Source organism: Dermacentor silvarum, chromosome 7 (assembly GCF_013339745.2).
Source record: "Dermacentor silvarum isolate Dsil-2018 chromosome 7, BIME_Dsil_1.4, whole genome shotgun sequence".
In the NCBI taxonomy this organism is placed as follows: domain Eukaryota; kingdom Metazoa; phylum Arthropoda; class Arachnida; order Ixodida; family Ixodidae; genus Dermacentor; species Dermacentor silvarum.
In genome coordinates, this window is record NC_051160.1 from 10,010,450 (window position 1) to 10,029,060 (window position 18,611).

Consider the following 18,611-nt stretch of genomic DNA (forward strand, 5'->3'; position numbering starts at 1 on the left):
CGACAGACAGACGGACGCAGGTACGGACGGACGGAGAGACAGACAGAGATATATAGACAGATAGATATGAAGACAGATATTGATATAGATGGACAGAGAAGAGAATAGACATATATATATATATATATATATATATATACTGTAAAATAATTTACAGTATATTTTAAATTAATTTAAAATTATTTTAAGTATATATATATATATATATATATATATGTATATTATAGAGAGATAGATATAGATAGTCAATTACTCACCCACGCAAGCAAGCGAAATTAGATTCTTCATTCGGGAAAAAAGAAGCGCACGTATTACGTGGGCATGTACGGTATACGCATCAGGGGTCATGCCTCGATAAGGATGCCACTGTACTACTGTCCATCAGTCCGTCCGTGCGCGTGCGTTCGTGAATCGCAGCTAGTCTCCGTGTCACGTGAGAGCTGTTTATTTTCGTCGACTCCCTTTTTCTTTGCTAGTGCCCCCATATACCGAGGCAGCTGGTCACGTTTCGAAGCAAATCCGTGGCAGCTGCTATTAATAACGAACCTTCGACCAATCGGTCGCCCAGACTCCCGGTGATCCCGGACCAGGACCGAGGAGGTTAATTACGGAGTGATGCCGCTGAGACGACCTAATGAGTTCGCCGTGGTTACGCTGTTTTAGAAGTGAGATTGCTGACAGACTAAGAGCGTAACGTTTTTCTGCGTACGCTGTTTTAGCTTGTCCGTCGTGCGTATTGTCCTTTAGAGGATATCGGGGCTGCTGGAGACGTGGACGGCGATAAGAGCGCCGGTAGCGACATCTTGTGATACCATGTCTCGCCACGTCGTCTTAGAAATTGTACTTTGTGTGTGTGTTCCCGTTAAGAAAAATAGAAAGAATGCATGTTAAGGACTCTGTCACCGCCGACGCTTTACGCGAGCAGATAAGAAGAATATTGATACGGTGAGGAAAGAAGACAATGTCGGCAATGCAGCTGCAGGCGCGGTGCCGTCCGCTGCGGATGCATGTTCCGACGCTGGGTGAGACGGCCGCTGCGCAGCTCCGTGCCGAAGACGCGGACTCCGCAGCTCCACCAAATGTCACGGGTACAAAACTATTTACACGATGTATTTACAAGAGATACATAAACCGCAGCAGAGAATCCAGAGAGGCTGTTGCCACTTCGTCGTCGACATTGTTTTCTTTCCTCACCATAACAATACGATTGGTCGCTGCCATGAGAGCTCTGTTCCGGTCTTGTTGAACTCCGCGCCGCAAGATGGCGTCATCAAGATGGCTGCTCTAGGTGGCCCACTTTTACGCCTCCGGTGACACGGTATTGCGTGAAGGCTAATATGTATACAAACAAGCTGAGGCTCTCCAATGGATAGAACGTGTCGTCTGGAAGGTTAAGGGTTGGGCTACCACGGGCGGCAAAAGTTCAGTTCTTCTGCTTTCATGTTTTTTGTTTTGTTTATTTAGCATATGGCTCTCATCGTAAATCTAACGGCCATTTTTAATTAGTTATGCACAATAGGAACAAATTCCTTTGTGCTTTCTTTGGCTTGGTTGTTTGTTGTTACTTAATACAGTCGAACCCGGATATATCGAACTCGCATATAACAAATTATTTTGTATAAGGAACTGCAGTAAAATCCCCTTAAATTTTTTGTATAAGATGTTTATTTTATTTATCGAATTACCTATGTATCTTTATATCGAACTTTCTTGTGATCCTCTTGAGATTCGATATATCCGTGTTCGACTGTATCTAGCTCCTCGGGTCCGACTCAGTGGCACGTTTTTCGCGCGCTTTTTCGGAAAAGCTGATGTATAAATCATGGCGGCTATGACGTGGTTCCAGCCCCGTAATCACTTCTGACGTGTGCAGCCTGCAAAAACGTAGCCTTCGAGAACTGTTTCGGTTACTCGGAGCCAACGGTCGCAGAGGCACGTATTTCGACACCATCTGTTATAGTGCCACAATGCGCTATAGGTAAAAGTGCAAATATATAAATAAAATACATAAATAGTGCGTTGACAATGCAGAATTGGCTCCCGGCAGGTCTCGACGGGTTAGCTTTAAAACTCTTCATCGAGCGCGCTCAGCCATATATGCGTTTGTACCACTGAGTGCGAGTGTCATTTTTTGAGCGCGAGGAGAACTCACCTTGAGCACGTGACGTCACACGCGCATACGGATTTGTTTGGCCAAATGACGAGAGACCAGACACGCACGTTCAGTGTTGTCCTAAAAATTGCGCACTTTATTAATATCCTATTTACACATCATACACACGAATATACAGTCCACATCACACACGTCATTTACGTCGAGTCACTTCGAACAAAACATTTGCACGTCGCCGCTCTAGCGGTCACATTCATAAAAAAGAACAAGTGCACGCGGATGTCTGGAAGCGCATGCCAGGAAGATCTAGAAACAACGACAAACGAACCAAGGTAGGAGAAAGTAAAGGAATACGGAAAAAGAATACGTAAGCCACAGGATGAACGTATGCGCGTTTTTCGGTACATTTACTTTTTCTTTTTGACATCATGCTACACTTCACCATTTGAAGCTACTTTTCGACCTCAAGAGGATATCAGAGGAATCGCATTACGCACACGAAATTAGGAAGTTTTAGAGAAACTTCGCTCGGTATTCCTCTGTCGCAAAGTTGTAATCAGCACCATGTACACTTGCTTTATTATTCATCACATCAATTTGTTTTCAAATTCGCATTTTAAATGAACTCTTCGACCTCAAGGCGTTTTCGGAGGAACCACGTCATGCGAATGATGTTAGGGAGTTTTAGAAACACGGGACTCAAGCGGCTTAGCGTAGCGAAGAGATCGGAGTCATTGGCAGCACGCGTGCGCAAACCCGGAGCCTGTCTGGATTCTTTTACGCGTAGGAACGATAGACTACGTTAAAGGGAGTTCCAATATATCTAAAACTCCCTAATGTAGGTTTAAGATTTTTAGGTCCGTAGTAGTGTTTTATTTTATTTTTTTGTCGAAGTTCTCGGCGCGCTGCGTTTCGCAATCTTCTGCGCATATCAGTCTGTTAAAACACGACCATGCTAAATCATTCAGCTAATTCAGCGCATGATGACATAACGAATTTGTCTACCGCGTATATTTCAGTTTTCTCTGTGCACTTCCCGTTCTATAACTCGAAATCAAAGTTAAAAGTGTAATAAATAACAGTAGCATTCGAACTACTGTCTAAGCAATCAAAAGCTGTTATTTGTCAACAAATGTGGCATATTCTACAGGTACATTGCACTGAAATAAGCGAAACTTGAAGCCGCTCAACATTTCTCGAAACTCTTCAGGCCTGCTTGCGTCGCAGCGCAAACCACGTGCATAAGATATCAACATACCGGTACTACCGCTAGACAGCTGTTAGTCTATAGGTAATATCTATAAATGTATCTATAGATAGACCTACCAGTAGTATCTATGGATATATGTATAGATATGTCATCTACGCCTGACGCTGAGAGCCTCGATCACGACATCGATATATCTGTCAAGATCTTATCTTTTCCGCCTGAATGAAGACTCTATTTAATTGTTCCATTCGTCCCAACATGCGTCGATGCTGAAATACTTGGGGTTTCACATTCGAAAAGAGTTTCATCGGTCGCTCAATCAAATTAGGTTACAGTAGGGTGCCTTGATATGGCCTCGATATAACATGTATAGACCGCACCACTACTACGCTATTGGTCCGCTAAAACTCTCTAATTACGCCTAGTGCAGGGAAGAATGAATCGTCAAAGCACTAACTCTGACGATTGTCTCGAGCATGGTTCAAGAACATTTAGGGGCAACTGCACAGATCGGCGCTTTCGCGCTATTATCAGTGAATAGGGGGAGGATGGTTAGGACAGAGTAAAGAAAACGGCACAAACAGAAAAAGACAATAAGGTATGGAGACAACGCTTCACGCTAAGACACCAATCCAGGGCTTCAAACTCAGCGAAGGGTCTAAAGCGCGAGGCAAAAAACTGATATGTCTTTCGATTTCTTGGTGTAGGGGGCGCCCCTCCGATCGCAACCTGCGCTATCGCAAAGGCTGATGGAGGTTGAGGGAGGGGGGCACTGGTGGATAACGCGCTATAAGAACAAGCTAAAAATAATCAAGAAAGCCAAGTGCGTGCGCTTTAATGACGCACAGCGATAACAACAATGTGTACAGCATGGACAGCAACAAAAGAAAAAGGTGCATTGCAGTGCGATAACAAGAAAGAAGCAAGTGCGTCACACTTACAAAAACAAACCTTACACGCGCGATGACATTGACGTTAGGGAGTTTTAGCGCAGGGTAATTACGCTGCAACTATATGTTCGCTGCGTGCTTTAAAGCCTACTAGCAACATACGCCGACTCACGCATGTTCGTCGCCGGCCTACGATTGCAAAGTCATTACTTCATTGCGGTGTGCCATGATTTTTTTACCATGAAGTTTTAGGTCGCCGTAGCAAGAAAACGACGTTGTTACGTGCACCGTTACTATATCTATATTTCACGAGCCGTGTACGCCACAGCTAGTGATCATTGGGGTGATAAACAGTGCCCATCTTAGGCGTGCAGTTACGTGTACACGCTCCAAGTCGCCAAGCAATTACGGTATGCTAAAACTCCTCAGTAGGAGAGAAATGTAGTCAGTTTTGTTTTAGATGACGGAAGTTACTCCGATACAGCTATACAGGGCCGGGAAGGACACACAAAGCCGACGTGCTTTGCTGACGAGTGGAGAGACGACTCAGGCGTTAGTGTTCTGTCGCTCGAAGCTCGCATACCTCCGGTTTTGAGCGTTGTCATAAACAGTAGTCATGCTTATCAGTCTTGGCACGAACGTTTATATCGGGCACCCAACTCACAGTGTTGTCACTGGGATGCTCACAAGATCATGTTCAGCTTCACAGTGAGGAGGTTTTCCAGCTAAACTTTCGTACCCCCGTCCTGCCCAGCAGTTTGATTGTGATTGAATCGGTGGCAGGCCGTTCCCAAAAACTCGCCAGTGGCTGATGTAAACTGGTTTTCTGAGGGGCCTGGTGTCTGCTATATATATGTAAAGACTTCTGAACAGGCGGTGAAGAAGAATGATTATCTCCTGCAGGAGACGAGTCTCCCTTGCTGATAAGTAAGCGAAAATACAGGCTTTCTTTCTCAGTTACGCTTGGCACACTGCTTAAGGCTGTTTGTTGATGCAACTTTCGCATGTATATTTTGCATCTGAGCGATTTCCTTGGATTTGCAAATAACGCTGTTTGAACACAGTCTATTTGGCGGTGTTTCTACGGGGCAACGTTACTACACAACAGAGAATGTTGGCACAGTATAGTAGACAGTTTGTTTGCTTCGTTTGGTTTTGGCGCTTGTCACCAGAACACAGTTTGCGGGGTGAGCTATACTACATTCTCGGGAAAGGCGAGATGTGGGAAGCTAAAAAACTCGTATTACAAACCGCTGCACAGTTACAGAAAGATTGTTCTGTGATTGCACCAAACAGTTGCGTTCAAGTTGCGGTTAAGTGGAGGTGCAGACTGTTAAAAGTAGTTTTTTTTTTTAAATACAGGCCCAATGTCAAGAACAACTGAATGAGCGATGCATAGACTGTGATTGGTCTCGAAGCTCCGTAATGTCTCCGCAACTGTCGCCGTTTCCCAAATAGAAGTAACGTTATCATACAAAAATAAATAAGCATGAGCAAATAACGCCGCGATTCGTACCGTCATTTATATGCGGTCATATAGCTCTAAAATAATTTTCTTTCTTTTCTCCTTCAAATGAGGGAGAGGGTAGCGGTAGGCGGTCCTCAATACGCGCTTTTAGGTGGCTATTATGCGCAGACGTTTTACTGCGTGTTGCTTTAGCGTAGGAACCGTTACGCTTAGCTGAAACAGACTGTGTGACCGGCGTCACCAACTTCAAAGGTGTTGTGCTGCGACAATAATTTATGTACACAACTTGAACATCCGAGCTCCCACATCACATCACGCAATTCAGCACTCCGCTGTACACGGTCGTTGCTTACAATTCCGTGCACGGCTTCAACTTCGCAGGACGCGGCCTCGTTTACAATGTCATTTGGGGTCACATCTCGGCCACAGGCATCACTTAGAATCGTTCGGAGACGACAGCGGATGCTGTCAGTTCCACTACACTGCCACAGCACTCTGACGATTTATACTGTACATAATTCTCGACGTCAGAGTGACGTGACTGCAAAATTTGATAATCACGGTGTCAGGGAGAGTTCCCCAGCGAACACTCCTTCGCTAATGACAGTTGTAATGTCTACCGTTGTACGGCATGGTACATTCTTAAAAAGTACATCTAGTTAGTATCTCGGCACCCATTACTGTCCAGTTTTGAAAAGTACGAAGGCACGCAGAAAAACCTGTTTATTAGTAGATGTCTACTTAACGTGTCGCATCATGCACTTTGTTTCCACAACTTTGTAATAAATGTTCAAGCTATGATGCACTGAATACTAATTGGGTGTTCTCTTAGTACTGGACTGAAGTGCACAATGACATTATCATGTCAGTGTGCCCTTGAAGAATGAACCACACTGTACGCACACGAACCGGCAGTGCAATGCCGGGGTTTAGGGGATCACTCACTCAATCGGTGCTCTCCGGTCACATGATCGTTTGCGCATGAACTGCCTGAAGGAAACTTGATTTCCTATGGCTTGCAAAGACAGGCGCGGAGATAACAACGCAGATATTAAATGAGCACCAACAGCACTCTTACTAAACGACCTGATAAACTCACGAGATCAAAAACTGCGGAAACCAGTGCGACGGATCGGGCGTAATGTGCATTACAAACGTGTGCACACAGCAGAAAAAAAAAAAAAATGTTCTCATCACCGGGAAAACAGCGCAGAGTCTGTTTCGAAGGGGCTTACTATGTATTTGAGGGCAAGCAGTAATTGAGAAAGAGTTAATATACACAAATAAAGGATAATCAACTTTTCGGAGACGGCAATCTGACACAATAGTTGAAAACTATCAGTGTCTCAATCAGCGCTGTCTCCAAGACAGGCAGCAAGATAACGGAATCTCGACCCATTTAGCTGGACGTTCGGAGCCTTATCGCAATGCCGCGCGCGCGGTCGCCGGATCGCACAGTTATCGCTGGAGTTATCGTCACCGTCTGCCAAGCTCAGTTAGACCGAACACCGTGACCAGAGCATGCGCGAGACCAGACGGTATACACAGTACAGATGACGTGCTAGACAGGTGCCTGACGCTCGATGATGGAGGAACTGTTGACTGGAGCGCCTTGTTAAAAAAAAAAAAAAAAAAGAAAAAACTGCACTCACGGGGGCGCTTCAAACCTCGCCCGGCGTTTCAGAGATGGTGTTTCCGCAGACACGAATGCAAAGATGAAACTCAAACAAGAGTGTTTACGCTGCCCATAAGAGTATCACAGTTCACGGAATGCCAGAACACCGGCAAGGCAGACGTGCGCAGGAACGGTGGTGCCTTGTGACATTGACGTCAAATGCAGCGAACAGAACTACAGTTGTTGCGATCACGTTCTACTTAACTGGTGGTGCAGAGGCGTCAGCAACAGCAATCGTTAACGTATAGTGAATTTCTTTCTTATTTCCTTTATGCTAGAGCACTGACCCAACACAAAAACGCTTCCAAGGCGTCGTGTTTGAAGAGAGCATCACAAGATGGCGCTAGCTCTACTGCTGCCACCATTGAGGCATCCGGTGTTCCCGTATTCCGTGAACTCTGTTTACGGACATGCTGAAAAAAATAAAACAATATTCTATTTTGATGTCTGGGCGAGGAGATTTGTACAGTCTTCACCCGTCACTTCGCAGCACCACTATGAAAAATGACCACTGTCATCACGAGCCGATGAAACAGTCACCAAACCAAACAGTCACCGCTGTCAACGAAAAAGCACAGTCTGCACAGTTGGAAATTGCCCTCATAGAGGATGAGGTGTTATTCTGACTGGACGTTCCACACCAATTGTCCTGACATGTGCAGCCATTGCAAACGCTCAAGAATAATCACCTCCCATTAAAAACACTCAGAGATGAAGCGTGACTCTGCGCACGTGCTTGAAGCTCGGTACGGCTCGGTAGTGACAGGTATACACACTCGGCGTCGAATGCGTCCGACGATCACATTACTAGACGGCCCATGCCAGATAGGGACAGGTTACGTAAAGCCTTCTTCCTTTACTTTTCTTGTTTGTCATTCTTGTCGCTCTCACGTACTCCTAGCCAGTTCACGGACAATAAACCTCGACAGAAAAAGCGTCGCGATAGCGACGGTTCGCCGTGGCGAGTCGGCGAACATGTGGTCACAATCATGTCCGTTCACGCCGGCGCCATCTGGCTGGAAGCACGCAATCGGAGGCGCAAAGACTCCTCTGCTCCGATTACCGGAAGCCAGATTACGAAACCAGAAACACCTGTCGGCGGCGCCGCTTATCCAGAAGAGCATCGCGAAAACTTTCGTAAAAAACGGAAGTGAGAACCGACTCGGCTATACATGTAGCTGCAGTACACAGCCTTTCTTTCTCCGGTCGCCGCCGTCATCTTCACTTCACCCCTGAGACCCTTGTCTATCCTGGACAACTCTCGTCGAAACGACCAGAAACCACAATGAGCGACTGTCCACGGCGATGATGTGCCGGTCCTAAAGCGTCCGCACAACGCGACCACACGCCTTCACGAAGTCACTTCCAGCGTCGGCGAGAGCGGACTGGCTCCATATAGCTCTTCAGTCCTCAAGCGGCGCCTCATCGCCAGTGATGGTCTTGACTTCAACCCTGAGACTTGTCTTTCCTGCCACGTTGGTTGTATCACTCGTAGAAACGAGCAGAAACCCGTGGCTGCGCAAAGAATCGACACCACGGCGCACTTGCACGTGACTCACACAGCGCTACGATGGAGACCCCGTGTCCGACGGAATAGATTTCTGGTCGAGGTCTCCGCACCGTATTACAGGAACCGCCACTCAGCTACACGCATCACATACACACACACACACACAAGCGTACGCACAAACACCTCAGATGAAGCAGCACAGCTTCTTCCAGCCTGTCTTCTTGCCGTCGTCCCGGGTTCGGCGGTCTAGCGACATGGCGCGTCTCCGGGGAAACGGCACGAAGCCGTTGGTGAACTGTCCCGTGCCGTTGCTCCTGGAACCCGGTGACCTGGTGGACAGCAGGTGGAAGCCCTTGCCCACGAGTCCCGGGCTGTTCCGACGCAGCGCTGCGACAATGGCCGTGTCGAAGACCTCCTTGAGATTCTTCTGCGTGAGCGCCGAGCACTCGACGTAGGCCAGCGCCCCCATGCGGTGGGCGGCGTGCCGCGCCGCGGACTCTGGCACGGGTTCCTCGCCGTAGCGGGCAAGCTCGATGAGCACCTGCGGTGAAGCAAGTGGAAGGTGACGCGAGGTTTAGCGAATAACGTGGATACCTGCTAGGCTTAAGTTAGAGCGAGGCATAACGTGAACACCTGCTAGGCTTTAAGCGAGGCACATATTCAAGGTTCCAGTTATAGGTCAGCTTTGGAGGGACACTTTATAAAGACAAATATTATATGAGCTGTAAAAGTACTGAAAGTTTGGCGAGTTGGTAGCTATTCATTATGAAACTGCAGGTCGCACACGCAAGAAACGAGGACACAATGCAAAGGTAACACATTGAGCTGTTCTAAGAGGTTATATGAGCTGTTCCCTAATCAGCGAACTGTGGTACACTCTCTGTCAGTGAATGATTATTATTTCAGCTGTACTAGTAATTTACGCTTTCACAGTACGAAAAAAGCCACTGTATACGACGGCTCAGTATACCAGAAAAGACGCAAAATACGAAAAGACTGGTGGCGCCGCCGCCGTGAAGCTCCCACACTATAGATCACACCGCGACGTGACGTCATGAATTTGGACAACATCTGCTCGTGCCGCATTTAATCTTTTTTTTTTTTTTGCGGTAGGGATCGACTATATGGCTTTCCAGAAAAGCCAAAGACTGAATTTAGGGAGTTTGATGATTTTGTGCACACAACCAAGCAAATAAAAAAAAAAAGCACACTGAAATCCGTGACGTCACGCGACGCACCAGCGCTAAAGTTTCGGCGCGAAATTAAAAGACAGATCTGAACTTCGACCTTCACTTTCTCTTCTAACAATCAGTTTACTAAAACGAGGCTAACGATAATAGATTCTTGAAAGAATACTTTATCTGTCTAAACTTATTTAGTTTTTCTCTTTAGTGTTCTTTAAGAGCTCCAATTCCTGATTCCCCAAACGTTTGAAACTATGCAATGTCCAGGTCGTTTTAAGAATTTATTCTGCATCTGTATCGGTAAATAGGTTTCGCAAGTTCGATGCAGAGCGTAATTCGCTAATTCGCTGTAGCTGGGTTCGCTGTACCCGGGTTCGTTGCAATCGGCTTCAACCTCGTATGCCCACGTCGCTTACGCTCACCTTGACGTCCGAGCGCAGGTCACACTGGGTTCCGACGAGCACGATGGGTGCGTCGGGACAGTGCCGCCTCAGCTCGGGCAGCCACTTCTGCGACGCGTTCTGGAACGAGGTGGGGCACACCACCGAGAAGCAGAGCAGCAACACCGCCGCGTTCGGGTAGCACAGGGGCCGCAGCGAGTCGAAGTCGTCCTGCACCACAGCACACCGAGAGAAAAAGAAGAACGACGGGGCAGTCAGTACACCGGGAGCACAGCGGCCCTTCTGTTATCGGGGAAAAAAAGGCGAACTGCAACGAAGTTTCACTTTGGCTAAACTGGTAGTAAACGAGTCCTGTTGCATCTCATCTCGCATCGCCCATCAACAAAAAATTGAAGTGACATCTTGTCAACTAATTTGTGCCACTCTTCCTTTTTGCCAAAAACCGCCAATGAATGGAACCGCCTTCCCGCCTCCACAGTCTCCATCTGTGACACACTAACTTCAAGATCGCCAAAGTGCCTTATAGTTTAATTTTCTCATTCTTGTCTTATACTGAAAATATCCTATATTTTCACCACTCCTTTCTGTTGTGCCTACTAGGCATTGAAAGCACGTAAAATAAATAAATATGTGCTACAGAACCAGTTTCAAGGGTCGCTTCTCGTTTTCTTTCTTTTTTTTTTTCAGTTTCGGTATCAGACATATCTGATACCGACGTGCCTCGAATGGGATATACATTTGCGAGCCTTTCGTGTCGCATCCACGCGTATTTCAAACGACAAATTTTACACGGTGAGTTTTATGCATACACTGTATGAAACTAGCCTTTTTTTTTCCCGTTGCAGTTCGCGCCTTACTTAAAGTCATGAAAGGACAAACAAGGACAAGGACGAACAGGTTGCGTAATGTGTCGACTGTTTATCGTTCTCGAGAGGACGTCGAATACGTGACAAGGAAAGGGTCGCACATGAATGACATCCTAACAACTACTATAGCCCGAGTTGAAACCCCATTGAACCTTAAAGTGAGGGAAAGTTCAGGCTGTACAATCGAAGCTAGAGCGCGAAGAAACACAGTACACTATAAAAGAAGCTAAGTAAAGAAATAAGCAGACTCCAGCGCTTCTCCGGATGATTCGAACTCGTTTACTGCGACGGCGGTAGCTCTGTCACAAGGAATACTGCCATCTTGCTTGCTTGCTTGCTCCTTAAACAATCACTGCCTTCTCAAAAACATTCTTAGCGATGCGCACGACATCGTCCACAGGCTGCCCAGGCGAACTAAAGCTTGCTGCTGTGGTATTTATTTACTTACAATACCTCAAGGCCCCTGCAGACAGGGTTTCACGTGAGGGGTTATCTATATTCCATCACAAGAGCGGGAAAACAAGCAGGCAATTTATTCAATACAATTTTTTTTTGCACTGAGGCGTATGCAGGCAGATCCCCCCAAAACTCGTGCAAGAGTTGCGCGATAGGAAAGTAAATAAAGATCGTGGCAAACGAGCAGGCAGATCCCCCCAAAACTCATGCAAGAGTTGCCCGATAGGAAAGTAAATAAAGATCGTGGCAAACGCGCAAGACGACATAGAAAGAGTCGAAAAAAGATGCATTTCGCACTAACCGCGCGACTTTTCAACATTGCAGAATTGGTCGCGCCGCGGCTACTACTAGACATATACAGTTATCGCTGTAGGATTTGCCTATACACTACTTTAACTGATAACTATACTACGTGTATATTTAGCCGTAGGATTTAGCTATAGAACGTGTAGCAACTAGCTCAGACTAGAACTCGTCTCGTAGTAGACGTAGATAATACCACATGTTCGCACGTGGTATCACCTTCCATCGCAGAATAACTTCCTCTTTACTCGGCACCAACCCCACCCAACTCCTTCAAGTCCTTCGACGTCGTTAAAAGGACCACATGTCGGATCGCGCTCCTTCAACGCCGCTCGCACGACGAAACATGGGACGCGACCTTGGCCTTCGTTTGCTTTTGGACGACGTCGTTCCTTGTACAAACGACGCGTACAGCCACGCCTCTATTTCGCTTCCCGCTCATCTGCCGGGGCGGTATACGTAAAAATTAAAAAATAAAAATAAAGTAAACCAACGAAAAAGGAGGAGGAGAAATGATTACACCGGTGTACGTGCTCGAACACGTGTTCCTTGTATATCGCTTCTAGAAGACGAGCATATGCGAGAGCAGGCGACTTCCGAGCTTCAGCTGCACGTATGTCAAGGACGTGTCGAATTGCATATATGGCACACGTGTTCCAACGCATATGTGGCAAGCAAGAAAGTGATTGGGCCCGCGACGGGAGACTATGTTTTAAGAGTAGCCTAAGTTTCGTTCCATTTCTTTATTTTATTCGAAAAAGTCTTCCCTCTTTCGCTCAGTTTCGCGCTGTATACACACGATGGAGATCGCGGTAAGAAAACAACGACGCCTGCGCGCCGTCTGCTTGTTTCAGGACAAAACGACGACGTCGACTGCTACTGAAGCGGCGACAAGTACGAGTAAAACACCAGTTAGACCGATTTGAGAAGAACAACTGCTAGTAAAGCAAGTATGGTGAACAAAGTTGCGACATAACATACGAGCAAACGTATGGTGAACATACGTCGCATCATTTCAAAAACACTGCCTGCAGGTAGCCACAGTGGGCCTCTTCAATTTCTCGTCTCAGATTGTCCACGACTGCCCCAGACGCTGCATATAGGCAACGCTCATTGGCTGAAAACACCGGCTCGTGCAATCCGCGATTATCAGGGACGGACAATCGAAGAGGGCCACAGAGTAAGGTGTTGGTCACACTAACTCACTTGAGTGACTGAATGTGAGTGGGATAGTAAGCGACGTGTGGTCACAATCACCCAGTGTGAACGATTGTGAGTGATCGGTGTTGGTCGTTCTCAAATGTGAGTGGTAGCGTTACTGAGGTGCTTGTCGCGCTGACTCACTGAGAGTGAGTGAGTGAGATGTAACAACCACTGGTGGACCGCCACCATTGTAAACGATTGTGAGTGGCGTTGATCTCCATCCACTCACTGACTGGTTCAGAGTGAGTGTGTGAGTGATTGAGGTGTTGGTTACACTCTCCCACTCTGTATGAGTCATCTAAACAAAAGAAATGGTTCGTAGGAAGGTCCAAAGTTTTCAAAGTGAAGAACAGTGATCGAGCAAGGGAAGTACTAGACTGCTCAAGCGAACGTTTTGACAAACTGAAAATTTTCCGACAGGGAAGAGGCAGTGTGAGCAGTAGTACCTCAGTATATATCTTCGAAGACCTTGTACTGCAGTAATAACTGTTAAACACAAACAATTTCGACTGAACTATTGATTAATCGAGAGACTGACCTGATGTCAAGAGAATATACGGACGCACATTTACTTCTTCAATGGTATACACCTCCGTAGATTGCAGCAGACGACAATTACGAGAACCAGTTCCCCTCTTGTTTGCGCCTTCCATTACAGCGTTACCATGTCCAATTAGCAGTTATTTTGAGAGACGAAGGAAAAACAAACAAAAATCAACGCGCATAAGTACACCACGCGCACTAAAGCCCGCGCTGAAGAAGACCGCTGTACATGCCACGCTGTCATGGCGCTAATATACATATATAAAGAGAGAATGCTCGAGTAAAAAAAAAAAAAAAAAGTCCTCTCGCAGAACAATAGGGGCACGCGCGGCGCCGAACAAGAGCTGCGCTGCGAGACAGAAGACGATCCAAGCCGGAGCCGCAAGCGGATACAGAAGGACGGGGGCGAGTCCTGTTTCGTCCGCGATATGCCTGGCACGCGCAGACGAAGCGTTTCCTGTTTCTTCCTTTTTTTTCGTCTTCTGTCTTTTGTTCGCGCGTCGCCCCCTTTGTTCTCTGACCGAGTGGCCAAGCGATCCCGAACGTTCGAGTTGACGCTGGACTTCCTCCCGGCTTTAACGTCTTGTCTGCTTCAATATAGTGAAACTTTCCAGACAGCAACGCACCCTTGTGGTGAAAGTCTGCAGTACAATCGAACCCGGATATATCGAACCCACCAATAACGAATTATTGTGTATAACGAACAGCAGTAAAATCCCCCTTGAAATTTTTTGTATAAAATTTTTATTTTATATATCTGATTACCTATATATCGAACTTTATTGTGATCCCCTTCAGATTCCATATACCCGGGTTCGACTGTATAAGCGAGCGAGCGCGTATACCAGATGAGGATATACTACTCGCAAAAGTGGCTGCTTTATTTAGGCTTACCGCGTGTTTATGCAACCACTGTCAGATTATCAAATATTAAAATTAAATAGCTGATTAAAACTGAAAGCTAATCCTTGCAGGGGCCACACTTTATAGCAGTGGCGCGCATCAAAAATCGCAGCTGCAATTGCATAAAAAAATCACTAATTTTCTACATGCTAAACGAAGCATCTTGTATAACTGCACAAATCGAAGTCAGCAACTACTCAAAACATACAACCAATTTTCTAGATAGTTAGTGCCTACAGTGCACAGTTTTGAGAAATATACGGACTCAAAAGTCACAGTGCCGTGAAATGTACTGTTGTTCCAGTTAAGTCTTTTCTATACTGCATTTTACACAGGCCGGTATAACCGATTATTCGGAACAGTAATGCATGCACACACATACCACAGCCTCGTAACAATTAAGCGGGCCGTATATAGCGTTTGACGTAAGCATCAGCAGATACACAGTTGCTCGGTAAAAGAACGTCTAACCTTGCAGACACATAAACTTCAAACCGCCTAGAACTTGGGTGCAGCTGCGTTCTGAAAGATAAAAACCAGATTCAGGACGCGAGCCGGGCAACAGAGACGTTAATTAACACCTTCGTATAACGCGCGGCGTGCGCAAATCAGTCGACGCGCAGCCGGCGCCAGCTCGGCACAACGCAAGAGCAAAACTACATTTACAACTCCCCTCAGCGTGGTTTCTTGTTTTTCTTAGTTATAACGCACGCGCGAGGTGTAGCCGTCGAGGCGTAGCATGCATGTCTTTAAGAGAACACAAAAGTTATATATATGTATAAAGCGGGCTCACGCAGGGACGTAATTGCTTCCGCGCCCAGCGGACGCAGACGCATCAACTTAGCAGACGTAACTGACAGTATATATCTCACCGTGTGGGGGCGCGTATAATACGTCTGTTTGTTTACGTCTGTAATGCGGGCTGCGAGACAGACGGGTTAGGCCTAGGCACCGTCTCTTTCCTCGAAAAGGCGATGCGGTGTGCTTGTGTATGTACAGGGAACCAAAAAAGGCGGAGCTGCGTGTTCGTGATAGCTATACCAGTTGCACGCAGTCTTCATCGTTCAGCCGGCCAGGCCCGCTGCCTGGCTGAACGCGATTAAACCTCCAAATGGGTCATATATACACGTCTGCGTGTGCTGCGCAAGGTGCAGAGAGCTTTTGCAGCATGCTTGTTATCAGAGAGCTTTGTTAAAGGCTGTCCGCACGCGGATTACCATCTAAGGCCTAACGAAACATACGGGATCTAGGAGGTGGCGCCACTCTGTGACGATGAGTTCAACCAGTGCACACTGAATTATGCTTTCAACGAGAATGGTCTACTTTGTAGCGGCCGGTTTTACCAGCCCCTATTAGCTGAGCGGCATGGCGCAGTGCTGCTAAGCTCGAGGTCGCTGGTTCGATAATGGTCACGGCAGCTGCGTTTCGATGGGGGCTATAAACGCAAAAAAAAGAGAGACTTGTACTTTGACTTCGGTGCACCGTTAAAGGCCCCAGAAGCTGAAAATTATTACGGAGTCCCCATAACTATACGGCGTGCCTCGCAATGGGATCGTGGGTTTTGCCTGTAAAATTTCAAAATGTAATTTTTAGCTGCCAGTTTAAAGGCGTAAGGAGCCAACAATCAGTTTATTTTTTTTTCATTAGCGATAGCAAGTTAAACTTACGAGTCTGCATTGGTTCGCGGAGCCTCTTGTCTGAAGCCTGCTTCGTGTCATATGTGCCTCCGAGATGTTTGCTCAGCTGGCGTTTTTTACTAAGAGTATAGCAGGTTATACACGAGCGATCGTTCGTGTCACCTCTGTCTGAAGCCTGTTGTGTGTCTTATGTCTAACCACCAAAAAGAAAGCGAAAAAAAAAGGCGCTAGGAGGCCCAGCAACCATCATTCGCCTAGCGCACGCTAGATGGCCCAACAATACCGCGCCATAGGAAAAACAGTTGATTACCACAATTGCTTCACACAGTTGCTTCACCAAGGCGCGTACAGTATATCTCGCCTTCTTGGCGCAAGTTCGTGAACGTGCACCTATACCTGAAGCGGCGATTGGCGAGCAAGAGAACGTACGTAATCAGTGTAGTGTACGATAGAAACCTGAAATTGATATCACAAGTATTAAAGTTGCAGTTTTATGTTATAAGAGTCATTAGTCGCCTCGACTTGAGCACTCACGCAGCTGCCGCATTCCCATCGCACTGGTATGAAAACAAGAACATAAACACGCTTGTGTTCTTCCTGCGTACGTTAGAGTACGTCACCGGTGAGTCAGAACTAGACTTCGAAAGTATACAGTACTTGTCTACTTGTCAGCGATGTGCCGTTATATGCTTGCAAATGTTATACACGACCCGAAACACTAGAGAATACAGTCTAGTTTCACTATCCGGCCACTCTCCAAGAACCGTTGCAGCGCCCATGGTCGATTCACCGATCTTCGTATAAGCCGCAACGATGCGAGGCAATACCGGTTCACGCGGAAAATGCACAGAAGCCGAAATGGTCGCTCGACATTTCAAATCCATTTGATCGGGGCAAATTGCATGGCGAACGCTGCAAATAGCACGAAACACGCGCTAGCTTTTTTTTTTTTTCCCATCTGTCACCTATAGCCAAGCCATAGGTGAAATCGGACAAATCAGAGATGAAGCCCGAGACGAAATCAAAGGACAATTTCACGATGAACGCGCAGAATGCAATCAAAGATCATTTCAAGACGAAAGAGCAAGCTGAAATCAAAGAAAAAGAAAAAATCAAACGAACTCGAACGCGAGTTTTGTCAGTTCCTTCTGAGTCACTCTCTCGCAGCTAGACTTTCTTGTTCGGTGCACCCACCTCATTTCTCCCTCTTCTTTTTTTTTTTTTTGAATTTTATTTCTCTTTCTGTCGAGTTCTCGTGTGTTTGTGTGCCCGAGTACCTGCTTAATATAGGAACACCGTGGGTGCGCGCTCAACACGTTAAGGCAGCGAGGGAAATGACTTGAACTCAAACTTCCGCCGGCAACTTTATTTGCTCATGCTTCTCCCGTGTCGAACTTTCTGGTTCCCGAGGATCGTTTGCTTAATATAGAGAAATGCGCGACCGATGCTGCACCGTAAGGCGCGTATAGTTTGAGAAGTACTTGGGCGCCAGAGCCTATATATGCTGCAACGGGATGACACGCCGGCTCAGAAAATAAAGAGCTGAGTGGTACAAGAGAACGGTGGTGGAGGGGGGAGTTGAAGGGATACGCATTATACACTCTGCAGATTAAGGGCGTACGTACTCGAGAAAGTTCTCTCGAGGAAGCTCTTCGCGCACTTCGGTTTTAATTACGCGCTCGTAAATTAAGCGTTTAGCGACTCACGACTTCATCGCGAGACGACGTGTACGAACGGCGAGGATTATAGGGGAAAAAATGAACAGGGGCGAAGATGAGTGATCAGACTGTGAATTCAAGAAGATTCGGAGGATGAAAAACCGAGAGGCGTGTTTACCGCGAGTACAGCAGTGCACAGCCAGATTTAATGTAAGAGAAAAGAATGCACGTCGAAGGTACACAACAACAACGCAACAAAAGACTGAGGAACAGGATTATGCTGCCGATGTTAATGCTTGTATAGTGATACTATATTTGTGTGCTTGGTTGGGACTTTTGTTTGTGTTTAGTGCGTGCTGAAATTGTTCTTTTTTATCGCTTTTACTTTTTTTTCCTTCGTCATTATTGCATGCACTGTAAATAATTTACACCCTTAAAGGTGAATAATAGCGTAAATCGGTCTTTACGATTCATACTCTTACACTCACAAAGGGTGTAAGCTACGAGTTACAGCGTGGCCTCCGAGCGCCGGCATGACAGCCGGCGCGCGCATATCTCGGAGGCGATGGTTATAGACAGATTTACACCCTT

At 46.5% G+C, this 18,611-nt stretch overlaps 1 protein-coding gene across 1 annotated transcript in view; it reads right to left on the minus strand.

Annotated features, from left to right (window-relative positions):
* Window positions 1-2,226: 2,226 nt before the first annotated feature.
* The window catches only part of LOC119457536 (rho-related GTP-binding protein RhoU-like), a 115,748-nt gene continuing 99,363 nt past the window's right edge, over window positions 2,227-18,611 (minus strand). Inside the window, exons 3-4 of the mRNA XM_037719137.2 lie at window positions 10,473-10,661; window positions 2,227-9,407 (exon numbers count right to left, since the gene is read on the minus strand). Of these exons, the coding sequence (XP_037575065.1) occupies window positions 9,051-9,407; window positions 10,473-10,661 (546 nt within the window). The 3' untranslated portion in view covers window positions 2,227-9,050. The remainder of the gene's footprint in view (window positions 9,408-10,472; window positions 10,662-18,611) is intronic.